The following is a 15,715-nucleotide window of genomic DNA, read 5'->3' as shown; positions in this document are numbered from 1 at the left end:
GGCCAACTGCACGGCACCATCATCAATAACCAGGGCTGCTCTGAGGTGAGAGTGGGCACGGAGGGGTCTTCCCACCCAGGCCCCTGAGATGACCAGCGTAGGCCCAGAATCCAGCCTCAAACTGCCCATCTCCTGGGAGCCTAACAGGGCTGTCCCCCCTGAGTGTCCCACAGTCCCAAAGGAATCTGGACTTCTGCTCCTCCCCACCAGCTGCATAGGAGGATAGGAGGGCACTCGTTGCATTTTCCTAGGAAGATTAGAGAAAACGTTGTCACTTCCCACTAGGCCCTGAGTATCTTTGAATTTTGCCTTTTTTGGAACATGCAACCTCGATAACGAGGGTCTCCAAACTCCCTTTAATGTAAGAGAAATAACCATCAGCGTGTTTTGGAAGTCAAAGGGATTGTCAGAGTGTGTCACTGCCTTGTACACTGTTTCCAGACTGGGGCGGGGTGGGGTGGCCACATAACATTTCCCTCCAGGTTGGGGCCCAATGAAGCCTCAGGCAGTTAGAGGGGCTGGCCCTCAGCCCTCACTTTGGGCAGCTCTCAGTTCTGACCCACAGGACCTAGAGAAGCCACCTGGCGCACCTAAGCCTCTGTTCTCCTCTCTAGAGAGGGGGTGTCTGTTGAGGACTCACTGGGCTGGTGCTCTTCACAGAGGGAGGTCTGTTGTCCCTCAGCGAGCAAATGGCCTCGAGGGAGATCAATGTGGAATCCTTCGCACGCCCAAAGTCAGATTGTACTGTGAGAGCCCAGAACCTTGCTGAGTGTGGGAGCTCCTGTGTCTCCTGTCGCACATGTCTGGGAGGGGCTAGGAGTTCCTGGGTCAGCTGCAGACCTCGATAATGCTGGTGGTTCACAGTGGTGGCCCTGACCCTGTGTCCTCCTCATCCCACCCAGAGTGAAGATGAGTCCACTCTGTCTGTAACTGAGGCCTGCAGGATGCGTGCCCTCCAGGCAGGCATGATGCAGAGGCTCTCAGAGTCTGTGCTGCCAGCCTGCCCCAGCAGAGTCCTCTGCAGTGTCATCACCTCCCTCTACAGCTACTCAGGCTCCAGCACTTCCCACCAGGTCCTGGACCAGCTGTTTCCCAGGTGACTGCCTGCCTCCTCCTCAGCACAGTGGTGACTCTGCCCACTGCCAGCTGTGTGTCTTGCCTTGGGAATGTCACCACATCTCTCTGAGCCTGAGTTGGCTCCTCTGAAATGTGGGGTGAGAGAGGATGAACTTGCTAGGCTTCTCCCAGGGATGAATGGGATCAGCCATCCAGGTGCTTCCCTGGTGCCCAGCTCTGCAGAGAGGGTGGTGGGCCATGCTGTGGTTGCTGGTGGTGATTATTTCTCTGTCCCCCATGGAAAGTAGTCTTCACTTCACCTCTCCCTTCACTGGCTTGTGGCTTTTTGAGTTTGGAAAAGCACCTGGAGAGCACCCTGTCAAAGAGTTTGAGATGCCATCCAGCTGGTCCTGGTGCTTGTCCTTGGTGTAGCCACTTAGGGATCTCTAGGGTCACAGAGGGGCCACAGGCCCACTCAGACACCTGGGATGGTTCTGGTTGGAGGTCATTCAACAATGTCTATGAAGGACCTACTCTGAGCAGGACTTCTGGACACACTAAGGGTCACTCAGTGAATGAAGCAGACAGCCTCCCTGGTCCTCCCCTCTATTTTGAGAGTCAGACAGTCACACTTGACATCATTCACAGGTCCCATCTACCCGCCATCCCGGGTGATGACTTCATCCCCTTTGGGACACATGGAGGCAGCTTGGCCCATTGCGTGCGGGATGCTGGAGGACACGACCACCTCCCAAAGTGAGTGGTCTTTGGGACGAGAAGAAGGGCCTCCTGTCTCTAGCAAAAAGGGTGCGGGGCGAGGATGGAGGCTGTGGCCATGTCAGGCCTGGGAGAACCCTGCATCTCACCCATCTTGTGATTCCCATGGGAGGGCTCAGTTCTGGTGGCTTCCACTCCAGCAGGACTGGACTCAAAGAGAGCTGTGCATGGGTCCCAGGCCCCTTGAGAATTGGAAGGGAGGCTGGGTTGCGTTGTCCCCTAGAGACCCACTCCCAGCAGAGTCCCAGCTCCTCCTGCCTCCCTTTCTCCACATCCACACCATGTGAGCACCACCGCCAGGTCCATAGTAGGAGGTGTGTGAGCAAGCTGCTCCCAAATCTGCTGGAGTCTTCATTCCAGTGGCCCACATACATGGAGGGCTTGAGTGGGCTGTGTCCAGACCCTTGGGGAGGAGAGTGTCGGTGGGAACAAGAGACTCTCACAGACTCTGTGTTCAGCCTGCTGGATGAGCAGGCCTGCCACAGCCAGGTCAGGCAGCCAGGGCTCAGGGCTGGGATGGGGCCCTCCTCTGGAGGGGGAGGGTCTGGCACAGGGGCGCAGATGCTAACAAGAGTGCCTTGGGAGGCTGGTGTTTAAGGAAAGGCCAGGCCACTGACTCTCTGGCCCATCAGCCTCCCCGCAGTGCTATCTATTTCCTGCTGGGAACCTGGCTGGGCCAAGGGCAGGATTGCAGGGAGCCCCTGCGGTTTCCCTCTTGGACCCTGCAGCTGGCCACTCTGCACGTCAGCTTTGGTGGCTCCCACGTGGAGGGCCATGCCTACCTTCTGCCAGGCCACCTGGAGCATCTCAAGGCCATTGAGGCTGAATGGAAAGGTGAGGGGACTGGAGTCTGGGAAGACTGTCTGTGTTGAGGTTCACGGGCTAGCGTTCCCTTAGAGGCAGTGGAGTCCTTTCTGTCTTTGGAAAGGCACAGAAACTGTCAGGTGTGTGCGTGAAACTTTCTCTTTATCCTGCTCCAGAGCCAGCTCCAAAGCTCCTGCCACTTCCAGAGCCAGAGCCAGTGCCAGCCCCCGGGCTGGAGCCAGCTGCACCTCCAGTCTCACCACGTGTGGTAGAGCTGGAGCCAGCAGCCCCTGAGTCGGCCACTCCAGGACCAGAGCAAGGGCCACCAGTAAAGGCAGCCCCAGAGCCCAGCTGCCCCTGGGCCATGACCACCGAAGACCAGCTGAGGGAGGAGAAGCCGAACATCTTGGACTTCCCTCCCCAGCTGGTGGCAGAGCAGATGACGAGGATGGCTGCGGTGAGCAGAGGAGCTCGCGGGGCGGGTGGCCCCTGCCTTCCCGGTGCCATGAGCCACCCCACACCTGCCATTCCCTGCTCAGGATTCCGATGATCTGGGTCCAAATCCCTGCTTCCTTCCTTATCAACACTGTGACCTGGGCAGATTTCTTTCTCCCCAAGCCTTCGCTGTCCCCTAGCGAACACGGGACAGTAGAGACAGACACTCAGCACCTGCTGTATAGGGTGGCTGTGCCGATGAATGAGGTGGGAGAGAGTGGAAGGTGGGCAGAGTCTGGCCCTTTGGTGGGGGATGGGCACTCACTGAAGTGCTGCCAGGTCCTTGGGTGGATCCCCCATCTGCGCAGGTGTCCCGGACAGCCTCAGCACTTATCAGGAAGGTGATGTGTATTGAGTCCAGTGGAGACAGTCAAACAAAGCTGGGGGTTGTCCCTGCCTCTGGGGGAATGTGCATGGGAATGGGGAGTGGGACTCGAGGGGCACTGGGATGGGTGGATGATGGCCCTTCTGGTGGGCATGTGTGGGCTGCCTTCTGGAGCTTGGAGGAAGTGAGACGGGGCTGGGAGCAAATGTCCCCTCCCTTCCCCACAGTCCTGAGTTCGGGGTCATCCTGGACTGGGTGCATTCAGTGGACACAGACAAAACCCAGGGACTCCCATAAGCCTCAGGCCAGATGCTCTGCTTCCTGAGCTCCAGTTCTGATCTCACCCTGCCTGGGCCTATGGGGGACTGTGGACGCTGAGCTGGGGTGTGGCAGGACCGGGTGACACTCCGCATCTTCTGCAGGAGCTGTTCAAGACGTTGGTGCCCGCCCACTGCCTCGGCTCCATCTGGTCTGAGTGTGACAACAGGAAACGCGAGTCCCTGGCACCCACCGTCCGTGACACTGTGATGTACGACAACACCATGGCCAATTGCATCCTCGTCACCTGCCTTGGGGACGCTAGCATGACAGCACAGGACAGGGCCAGGGTGGTTGAGCTGTGTATCAGGGTGGCTGAGGTAAGCCTTGGCACGCCCTGTCTGGATGCATGGGAATTGCCTCTTGTTTCTCAGCTCTCAGGATTGAAGTCTGGGGTCTTAGTCCCTGGACTGTCCCTTGACCCTCATGCCAGGGCCACGTTGACCTTGACTTGAGGTCCCAGTGGGGACAAACTCACTTCCTCTCTTGTGTTGAGCTACAAATCCTTGTGCCTGGCAGTGTTACTCATCGGGTGGCAGGTGTGCCCTCCCTGGCTTCCCTGGGCATGTGTGTCCTCCAGGACAGGAGAAGTCCGTGAGGTGACAGAAACCAGAGGCAGCAGAGCTTCAGCTCACCCTCACGGCTCCATCTCTCCGCTTCCCCAGGAGTGCCGAGGACTCGGGAACTTCTGTTCCCGCCACACAATCCTTTCTGCCCTGCAGAGCCCTGCCACTGCTTGTCTCCAAGACACCTGGGGACAAGTTTCCAGGTGGGTAGTGGGTAGACTGCTCTCCAGCCAAGCACCATGAGGGTGAGGTGGCCCAGGCAACCTCATTTGGGCCGGCATGTCCCCCAAAGTCAGCTGAGACCACCTGGGAGACAGCGAACACCGGGCGCAGGGACTGACCTGGGTGCTGGGTCTCTGAGTCTCTCAGGGCCCTTAGGCCAGCAGTTCCATCCCAGGGATTCATTTCCTTCCAGACCAGATCCTGGCTTGAGCCCAGGTGGAGATTGTCAGGTGTTTCCTTTGCAGCAACAGAAGCCTCTATGCAGCTGAAACCAACACTGTTCCAAGGAGATCTGTTTGGGACATCTGGGAATGGAGGCCCCAAGGGACAAGAGGAGAGGCCCCTCCACAGTCCCATGGGGACCTTAGAGCTCAGAGCACCCCAGCGAAATCCCTCATCCAGGCCCCAGGCAGTTTGGATCTGCTGGGTTCTCAAACAAATGGGACTTGCCTTCAAGCATCCCACAGTTTTTCTTTCTTTCTTTCTTTCTTTCTTTCTTTCTTTCCCCACCCCACAGGGAGAGTTCTGGAACCTGGAAGAAGTGGGTCAGGAGATAGAAACGCATGAGCAGGGAGCTGCTAGTGCAGGTAACCTGGAGGCTGGAGATCTGGAAGGAGGCCAGAAGGAGAGGGGAGGGGAACATCCTGAAGGGATCCTAGGAGGTGAGGCTATGGCAAGGCTCAGCCCAGGCTGGGGGTCAGAGAGCCCTGTGAGGTTGGGGCAGGCCGGGGCCACTCGGCCAGGTCCCCCAAGACTCCCTGCCCTCCCCCTCCCTGTCTGTTCAGCTGGGGTCTGGACACACCCCTGGAGTCCAGAGGCCGGGGCCTTTGTCAGATTTGGAGCCAGGGGTGGGGTGAAGGTAGCGGGGACAGGGCCTGTAGCTGGAATGGGGAGCAGCCTCTCCCAGTGGGTCCTTGAGCCAGTCACTGCCCCTCTGGGGGCCTCCGTCTCCTCCTCTGGGAAGTGGAGGGAAAAGATCAGCGGTGCAGGCCTCCCAGCGGGGTGCTACCATCCAAGGGAGGACAGGAACGGGAGGAGATTTGTGCCGGCTCCTCCTCGAGAGGTGAGGGGAGAGCAGTGATGACACGCAGATGACTCTGAGTCCTCAGGAGACTCCTGGAAGCAGGTGACATTCTCCTCACACTTTTCAGCTGAGGAAAGAGGGCCAGGGAGGCCTGGGCAGGCCCAAGGTCACACAGGACTGATTCCTGGAGCTGGGACTGGTCTAGAATCAGAGCACCCTGCAGTTTGGAGCAGCAGAGGCAGGAGGGGACTGGAGCCGATGGCCAGGGTCTGAGATCAGGGGCCTTGGGGGGACATGTGGAGGGGAGTATGGGCACACTGACCCTGTCTTCGGCCCCAACAGGAGGCGACCTCCGTGTTAAAGACTGCAGAGAGGGCACGCCAGGGAGCCCAGGAGAGGCAGTGGCAGCAGGTGAGGGTGACTGTGGGGGAGGGGCCCAGGAGTCAGAGGAGAGGGGGCGCCTCCTCCCAGCTGGAGGCCTCCCTCAGAAGAGGGGCCTTCCACCTCAGGCGAATCTGCTGTGGCTGCCAAGCATGACGGGCCTGCAGCGGCAGTGAGCAGGAGGAGGCCTGGAAGGGCTGGCAGCAGGGCAGATTTGGGGTGGGGAAGGGCAGGGGCCACTGCCCCTGGGAGGCGCCAACAGCCATCCCTGTGACTTGACTGATGGAGTTTGGTGTTCCTGGAGGGGAGCGGGGGAGGGAATTTTGTGTGTTGCGGTGTCCCGAGGATCCTAGGCTGCTCTGTGTGGGGGCGTGGGGTGGGCAGGAGGCTGGGCTGAAGGGTTTCAGGGGAAAGTTCATGGGGGCACCTGAGAGCGGGAGCTCATCACCATGCCCATCCTGATGGCGGCACAGGGTGTCGTCCCCTCCCTGGTGACGTTCTTCGGTTCCCTGGAGCTGCTGGACGGTACAATGGAGGATTACGTGGAGGTGAGTGAGCCCGGAGGTGGGTCCAGGGGCTCAGGCTCCTGAGGGTGGGGAGGAGAGAGTCCTGTCCTGAGCCCTGAGCTCTCTGCATTTGGAAAAGGTCCTCTCAGCAGGGCCTCCAGCCTCGTGTGGGAGTTGGGGTGTCAGGCCCATCTCCCCAGTGGGTGATGCAGGCTCTGCATAAGCCACCGTCCAGGTTCCCTGGGCTTCTGAGGCTCAGAGCTGCCTGACTGTGTGGCCGCAGGAGGTGGTGTCTGAGCTGGACTCAGCCTCTCCCTCTGGCCCTGCCAGTGAGGGAAGAGAAGTCGGGCCCCTCCCAGTCAGGAAGCACATCAGAGGCTGAGCTGTCCCTTCCTGCCTGAGGCCTGAGTCTCCCCACGTGTCATCAGAGAGGGTTGGGTTACAAGGTCTCTTGCCTCAGTTGCTCTGTGCCCCCTGCTCTGGAGCCCAGAGACTGGCCCAGGTCCAAGTCTGGGCTCTGGATGGGCCTGCCCACTGGCAGTAGTGCAGCATTGCAAGAGGTGTGGACGGGGGCTAGTGCTGGCCAAGGGGGCTGTTTCTGATGGACTGCGGCTGTCTGCTTTCCAGGGCAATGTGCTCAACTGTCGGAAATGGAATGAAGTAAGCAGCTGTGGCCTCCCGGTGGGGAGGGTGGGGGTTGGAAATCAGAGACCCCCCAGCAGTGGGCAGGACCCCCTCTGGCCCAATCCCCAGGGTGGAACATTTATTTGCACAGTTCGATATACAGAGCTAGGGATCCTATGGCATTGGTCGGTGGGGGAAGGGCTGGCATCAAAGACTCCTTCCTGGAGGAGCTATTTTGAGCCAAGTGTGAGAGCAGGCAAGTCCTGACTGGAATCGCAGGGAGGGAGGGTTCCCAAGTGGGCAAAGGCCCCAGACTGGCCCCTTGCCCCCTTCCTCACCCCCTCCACGAGCCCTGCAGGGTCCCCCACTCAGGCCCTGTAGGCATCCTGTGCTTGCTCTGTCCTAGCAATTCAAACTGATGGACGAGATCGAGCTGCTCCAGGAGGCTGCAAATCTGTACACCGTGCAGCCCGACAAGCACTTTGGGGCCTGGTTCCAGGCCGTGGAGCCCCTGAGCGAGGAGGAGAGGTGAGTCGAGTCAGGAGTTGGGGGAGGGCAGGGCAGACTCTCTCTGCTGACCAGCTCCAGAGCCCATGTCCATGGCTCACTGGTCAGCCTCAGATCTGGTTGCATGGCGACCCCTGGGGCCCTTCGACTCCAGCTGCTGGCAGGCTCCAGGATGCACATGTGATGTGTGGCTCCTGAGAGCTCCCAGCTCTGCTCTGTCCTGTAGCTACAGCCTGTCTTGCCAGCTGGAGCCCCGATACCACTGGGTCAGAAAGATTCAACTCTTCTTCAAACACAAGAAGAACCGCTCAGGGCAGAGTGAGTGTCTAGACCGGCAGTGGCTGAATCCACGGGCTCAGGAAACATTCAGACTGAGTGTGGGCCTGGGGAGGCAGACAGCTGGCCCTGGGTTCCAGCTCCACTGCTGAGCAGTCCTGTCCTGGGCGGTTGCACTCACGTTCCTGGGATTGGTTTCCTCCTCTGTGAAATGGGTGACGCTAAATATCAGCCCCTGTGTCAGGGACAGATGGGGTGCTGTTGGCTGACTGAGCACTGAGCAAATGGCTGGAGCAGAGAGCGCAGTGGGGGCCGGGATGGGGTGTGCACTGTGGTTCCAAGGCAGGCCACTCAGGAAACGCCTCTCTTTCTCCAGACACCAGACCCCCAACCAAGGGCCCAGTGGTGGTGGTCGATGACCCTCCTGAGACCAGCTGAGCTACAGCGGGGACACAGCATTGACACTCAGGGTGCACATGGCCACCTCCCCTGATTCTGATGAGGAGAACTTTGTGATCCGTTTCTGGGGGTCCCCTGTTGGCCACGAGGGGAGGCACCAACCCCTCTTCTCCCTCCCCCCTTTTGCCCAGCATCTATTTCCCTATTTGGCGGGGCCATATTTTGTTGTCAATGGTAAATGCTCCGTTTGAGTATTATATTAAATTGTTGCTTCTTTCTAATCCTGGGAGTGGAGGTGTGAGTCTTTCGCTCGCAGCACTCATGGAAACCGGATCCAGAAACTCACATTCCTCCTCAAATTTAGAAATCTCCCAGAGTGAGCAGCTCAGTTTATGTGGAGAAGGGAGAAGTGCCAGTCCTCTCCCTGGCTACTGAACGACATGCCCAAGTCCCCCTCCTGCCGAGGACAGGATAATTGCAGTGTGGTTCACCCTGTCCAGGAGCAGAGATGGCCCCTCCGACCTCTTGGGACTAAGCGGTTGGAGGCGTTTTCTCAGCCAGAGCCACAACCACTAAGCTGGGCGTGTCTGTCAAACTAGCACGTGCCTGTCCCTAGCACACGTCCTGCCCAGGACAGTGGCTGCCTTTCGACACTCTGCCGGAAGAGGGAACATTTTCCCGGTTTCTCTTGCACACAGATTAGGACCTTGTTTTCTGATTCAGTCTCCGCAATGGCTTCAGCTCTAAGTGGGGAAAATACCGTCAAAAGCTCAAAACGTGCACATAGAGAGGACGAGGCCAGAGGAAGGTCCTGTGGACATGGACCATGGGCAGGCAGGACTCTGCCTTCTCGGGCCCACTAGGGGCTCCCTGTTCACCTCTGACCTAGACTGGATCCCCCTGGGCTTCTGGTCCCTGACTCTGAATACCATTTCCTGCTTGTTGTCTATCCAAGGGGAAAGCTGTGGGATGCAGCTTTTAGGGCCTCAGCCAGGTCTCCCTCCAGAAACCTAGTGCTCCCAACAATCTGTTCCAGAAAATATCACCAGAGAAAACACTTTCCAACTCATCTTATGAGGCCAGCAGTACCCTAAAAGCAAAACTAGAGTTTAAAACTAGGGAAAACTTGAGAACAACAAGTCTCAGAAATGAGCAGTTACCGTTTTCTATGAAATATTAGAAAACCGAAGCCAACAATGTAAAACAATCATACACCAGGACAAAGAGGAAATTTTTTCAGGTATGCAAGGTTGTATCAGCATTCCAAAATTAAATCAATGTGATCCACCCTGTCATAGGCTAAAGGAGAAATTTATACATATATGTCAGTTGGTATGTGGGGGAAGTCATCAGATAGTACATATTAGATATGTCAGGTTCTTTCTCTATCAATTGCACCTCATTAAAGCTCTTACAAAAATGAACCTAGATATAGAATTTACACTTTCACAAACTTTTAGTAAATGGAACAGAGACCTAAATGTAATGCAAAACAATGCAACTTCTAAAAAGATTATGCAACAAACTCTAAGTGGACTCGAATCTGGAATTATGTTATTAAGATACAAACTGAAAGTATAATCTCTGAAAAAAAACTGATGTTAGACTTTATTTATTATTTTGGTATGGAAGGTTGACCCTGAGCTAACATCTGTGCCCATTTTCCTCTATTTGGACTGTGGGATGCTGTCACGGCATGGCTTGACAAGCTGTGTGTAGGTCTACACCCAGGATCCGAACCTGTGAACCCCAGGCTGCCGAAGTGGAGTGCGTGAACTTCACCACTGTGCCAGCGGGCCGGCCCCAAGTTAGACTTTATTAAATTAAAAACTCCTGCTTTGTGGAAGGCAAAATCGATGAGTCAAAAGACAAATTACAGACTGGCAGACGATATTCGCAAAACAGATATATGATAAAGAAACTATGTCCAAGATATAAGTAAAGAATTCTTAAAAGTCAACCATAACAAAAAAATAAACAACCTTATTGAAAAATGGGCAAAAGACCTGAATATATCCCTCACCAAAGAAGACATACAGATGGCAAACGATCCTGAGGACAGATGACCAACGCCACAGGTCATTCGGGAATTTCATATAAAACCTCAATGAGATACTTCTACACACCTATTAGAACTGATAAATGCAGGAAACTGGAGCCCGGTTCCGGTGTATCTGACAGTTGGTTCCATGGTGTCTGGCAGGTGGTTCCTGTGTGTCTGGCATATGGTTCTGGTACATTCGAAAGTTGGTTCTGGCATGTCCAGCAGGTTGCAACAGTGTGTCTGGGACCTGATTCCATCCTGTCCGGTTGATGCTTTCAGAGTGTCCTGGCTTTGTTTCCGGCATGTCTTGCAATTAGTTCCTGCATGTCCGGTGGGTGATTCTGGCGTGTCTGGCAGATTTTCCAGCCTTTTCCAGAAATTGGTACCGGCGTATCCAGGACCTGGTTCCGGTGTATCCGGCAGGTGATTTTGGTTTGTCCGGCAGGTTGTTCTGGCATGTTAGGATGGTGGTTCCAGCTTGTGTGGCAGGTGTTTGTGGCATGTCCGGCACCTGGTTCTGGCATATTTGGGAGGTGGTTTCAGTGTATCTGGTACTTGGTTCTGGGATATCCAACAGGTGGTTCCGAAGTGTGTGGCAGGTGGTTCCTGTGTGTCTGGCATGTGGTTCTGTTAGGTTCGGAAGATGGTTCCGGCCTGTCCGTTAGGTGCTTCCAGCATGTCTGGAAGTTGGTTCTGGCGTGTCAGACTCATGTTTCCAGTGTGTCTGGTGGGTGCTTACGGTGAGTCTGGTGGGTCATTATGGGATGTCTGTGTGGTGGTTCCAGAGTGTTTGGCGGGTGCTTTTGGCATGCCTGTCGGGTTTTTCCAGCATCTAAGGTGCCTGGTTCGAGCATATCCAGCAGGTGAGTTCTCAGCTTCCTAAAGAGCTGGAAGCAAGACAGTTTGTGGCTTGTCTCCCCTTGAGGGATGGAGGCAGTGCTTTGTGCTGTCCACCTCTCGAGCAATATAGGGCATGGTTGAGAGCAAATGGGCCTTTCTGACATAGGGGCTTTCTGACACTCTCTCCATGAGTGCACAAGGGCGGTTGGTTAAAAGCCTCTTGTCTCTATCCTCCTAAGCTTGTGGAATCACAATCATATGGGCCTTGGCCCCATTGCTTAAGGGGAAGATGTAGCCATTACCCCTGAGCCGGGTTGGCAAGAGGGAAATGTGGCAGAAGCAGAAGTTCTAAAGTAGCGAGTTAAGGGCTGGGAGGAAATGGCATTCAACTGCCTGTGTATGAGAGGTTCCCAGTATGCTGTAAGAGCACTGTGGAAAGCGACTTCTTTCTCAGCTTCCTAAAGAGCTGGAAGCAAGATGGTTGGTGTCTTGTCTCCCCTTGAGGGATGGAGGCAGTGCTTTGTGCCTTCCACCTCTAGAGCAATGTAGGGCACGGCTGAGAGCAAAGGGGCCTTTCTCCCATAGGTGCTTTCTGACACTCTCTCCTCCAGTGCACAAGGGCGGTTGGTTAAAAGCCTATTGTCTCTCTCCTCCTAAGCATGTGGAAGCACAACCATTCGGGCCTCAGCCTCCTTGCTTAAGGAGAAGATGTAGGCATTTTGTCTGAGCTGGGTTGGCAAGATGGAAATGCCCCAAAAGCAGAAGTTCTAAAGCAATGAGTTAAGGGCTCCAAATAAACAGCATTTCAGGTGCCTTTGTATGAGATGTTCAAGGTACACTATAAGAACAGTGTGGAAAGTGAGTTCTTTCTCAGCTTCCTAAAGAGCTGGAAGCAAGATGGATTATTGCTCATCTCCCCTTGAGGGTTGGAGGCAGTGTTTTGTGCCTTCCAGTTTTAGGGCAATGTAGGACTCTGCTGAGCAAACTTGGCTTTTCTTCCATAGCTGCTTTCTGAACACTCTCTCCACCCATGCACAAGGGCGGCATGAGAGGTTGCCGGTATGCTGTAAGAGCACTGTGGAAAGCGAGTTTTTTCTTAACTTCCAAAGAGTGGTTGGTTAAAATCCTATTGTCTCTCTCCTCCTAAGCATGTGGAAGGACAATCATTCATGCCTCAGCCGAATGATTTGGGCGGGTCTTGTGTGACCCACCTGCCTTAAATGCTGGAACCAACTGCTGGACACTTCAGAAGCATCATCTGGAAATGGTGGAACCACCCACCGCAGATGTGAGAATCAGGTCCAAAATGTGCCAGAGCACCTGCAGGACACACCAGAACCATCTGACTCAAACGCCAAAATCACCTGCTGGATACACAAGAACCACTTGATGGACACTTCAGAATCACATGACGGGCATGAAAGAACCATCTCTCAGAGTGCCAGAACCATGTGCTGGAAATGCCGGAACCACATCACTGACAGACATGAACCACCTGCTGGACACGCCTGAACCATCTGCTTCACTCGCCAGAACCACCTTCTGGACAAGCCAAAATCACCTGCTGGATACACTGGAACCAGTCCCCTTAGAAGCCGGAAAAAGCCAACAGACATGCCAGAAGCACCTGCCGCACACTCTGAAACCACGATACAGACATGCCTGAATGACCCGCCATACACACCAGAAGCACCCACCAGACACGCCAGAACCACCTGGAACCACCTGCCGGACACACTGAAACCATGGCACTGACACGCCAGAACAACCTTGCAGACATGCCAGAAGCACCCAAAGGACATGCTGGAACCATCTTCCGAACATACCAGAACCACATGCCAGACACACAGGAACTACCTGCCAGACACTTTGCAACCACCTGTTGGATATGCCGAGACCACGTGCCAGATACACTGAAACCACCTCCCGAATACACCAGAACCAGGTGCTGGCCATGCCACAAACACCTGCCAGACAAGCCAGAACCACCAGCCTAACACGCCAGCACATCCTGCCGGACATGCCAAAATCACCTGCCAGATAAACTGGAACCAGGTCCTGGATACGCCAGAACTAATTTCCAGAAAAGGCCAGAACAACCTGCCAGGCAGCCTGGAATCCCCTGCCAGGCATGTGGGAACCAACTGTCAAACATGCCGGAACCAACACCTGGACACACTGAACGCACCAACCGCACACGAAGGAATCAGGGTCCGGACACACGGTAGCCACCAGCTGGACATGCCAGAACCACCTTCAGAACATACTGGAACCATATGCCAGACACACAGGAACTACCTGCCAGACACCACGGAACCAATGGTCAGATACGATGGAACCAGGCATCCAGTACGCTGAAGCCACCTGCTGAACTCGCCCAAAAGCTGTGCTGGACATACCAGATCCATATGATGGATACACCAGAAACAGGTCCAGTACAGGCCAGAACCAGGTTCCAGAAACACCTGAAACAGCTGCCGGACACACCTGAACCAGCTGTTAGACCAGCCTGAACCACTAGATGGAGAATCCTGAACCACATGCCAGGCACACCGGAACCAGGTGCCCCACACGCCAGAACCACCTTCTGGACACGTCTGAACCACCTACAAGTCTTGTGAGAACCACCTGCCGGATACAGCAGATACAGGTGTCGCACACACCGAAACCAGGTGATGGACATGACTGACCACCTGCAAGACATGCCAGAACCAGATGCCAGACACACTGGAACCACCTGCCAGACACCTCAAAATCCCCTGCTGGATATGACGGAACCTTGTGACACAAACGTCGGAATCATCTACCAGACATGCGGGGACCACCTCTTGGATATGCTGGAACCAGGTGCCTGATTCACTGAAAGTACCTGCCAGACACACCAGAACCAGGTGTCAGACACGCTTGGACAACCCACAGGACACGTCAAAATCACCTGCATGATACCCTGGAACCGTGTGCTAGACATAACGGAACCACCTGCCAGATACACCAGAAACAGGCGCAGTACATGCCGGAACCAGGTGCCCCACACGACTGATTCACCTGCCGGACAAGACTCAACCGTCTGCTGGACATGCCAAAACAACCTTCTGGGTGCACTGGAACAATCTGTGTGCACGCCTGAAACACCTGCCGCACAAGTGTGACCCATGTGCCTGACATGCTGTAACCAACTGGTGGACATGTTGGAACCATCATCTGGACACTCTGTAACCACTCACCACAGTCGTGAGAATCAGGTCCAGAATGCGCCGGAAGCACCTGCAGGAGAGGCCAGAACCACCTGACTCACACGCCAAAATCACCTGCCGAATATGCCAGAACCACTTGACGGACACTTGGGAATCACATGCAGGGCATGCCAGAACCAACTCTCAGATATGCCAGAAACACGTGCCAGACATGATGGAACCACTTTCTGGACAGACCTGAACCACCTGCCGAACACACCAGAACCACCTGCTTGACTCACCAGAACCACCTGCGAGACATGCCAAAATCACCTGCCGGATACACTAGAACCAGGCCCCTTAGATGCTGGAAAAACCCGACAGCCATGCTGGAACCAGCCTCTGCACACTCTTTAACCACCACACAGACATGCCAGAACGACCCGCCAGACACACCAGAAGCACCCACCAGACACACCTGGAAACACCTGCCGGACACACCGGAAACATGACTCTGACACACCAGAACCAACTCCCACACATGCCAGAAGCACCTAACGGACACATCCGAACCATCTTCCAAACGTACCAGAACCACATGCCAGACACACAGGAACCACCTGCCAGACACTTCGCAAACACCTGTTGGATATGCTGAGACCACGTGCCAGATACACTGAAACCAATGGTGAATACGCCAGAACCAGGTGTTGGACATGCCACAAAAACCTGTCAGACAAGCCAGAACCACCATCCTAACATGCTGGAAAAACCTGCCAGACATAACAAAATCACCTGCCAGATACACCAGAACCAGCTCCTGGATACACCAGAACCAATTTCTGGAAAAGGCTGGAACAACCTACCAGACAGACTAGAATCCCCCACCGCACATGCGGGAACCGAATGCCAGACATGCCAGAATCAACACCTGGACACTGTGAGCGCACCAACCGCACACAACTGAATCAGGTCCTGGACACACTAGTAGCCACCTGCCAGACACGCTGGAACCACCTTCAGAACATACCGGAACCACATGCCAGAGACACAGGAACCACCTGTCAGACACCATGGAACCAACTGTCAGATACGGAACCAGGCGCCCGGTACGCTGAATCCACCTGCTGAATACGCCAGAACCATGTGCCACACACGCAGGAACCATGTTATGGATATGCCAGGAACAGGTCCAGCACAGGCCAGATCCAGGTGCCAGACACGCCTGAAACAGCTGCCAGACACCCTTGAATCACCTTATAGACCAGCCTGAACCACTTGACAGAAAATCCATAACCTGGTTCCAGTGTGCCCAGAATGTGGTTACGGTATCCGGTACCTGATTCTGCCATATGTGAGAGGTGATTCTGGCATGTCT

At 55.1% G+C, this 15,715-nt stretch overlaps 1 protein-coding gene across 1 annotated transcript; it reads left to right on the top strand.

Annotated features, from left to right (window-relative positions):
* The first annotated feature begins 4,424 nt into the window (after positions 1 to 4,424).
* Positions 4,425 to 8,561, top strand: LOC138918307 (ral guanine nucleotide dissociation stimulator-like). The gene is made up of 8 exons (XM_070239312.1): positions 4,425 to 4,544; positions 5,081 to 5,150; positions 5,930 to 5,998; positions 6,442 to 6,516; positions 7,102 to 7,134; positions 7,505 to 7,626; positions 7,832 to 7,923; positions 8,258 to 8,561. The coding sequence occupies exons 2-8, from the start codon at positions 5,127 to 5,129 to the stop codon at positions 8,317 to 8,319; spliced, it is 477 nt and encodes a 158-aa protein (XP_070095413.1). The 5' UTR covers positions 4,425 to 4,544; positions 5,081 to 5,126; the 3' UTR covers positions 8,320 to 8,561.
* Positions 8,562 to 15,715: the final 7,154 nt, after the last annotated feature.

The sequence above is a fragment of the Equus caballus genome, chromosome 17 (genome assembly GCF_041296265.1).
Source record: "Equus caballus isolate H_3958 breed thoroughbred chromosome 17, TB-T2T, whole genome shotgun sequence".
NCBI lineage: Eukaryota > Metazoa > Chordata > Mammalia > Perissodactyla > Equidae > Equus > Equus caballus.
This window is presented reverse-complemented; position numbering and strand designations above follow the sequence as displayed.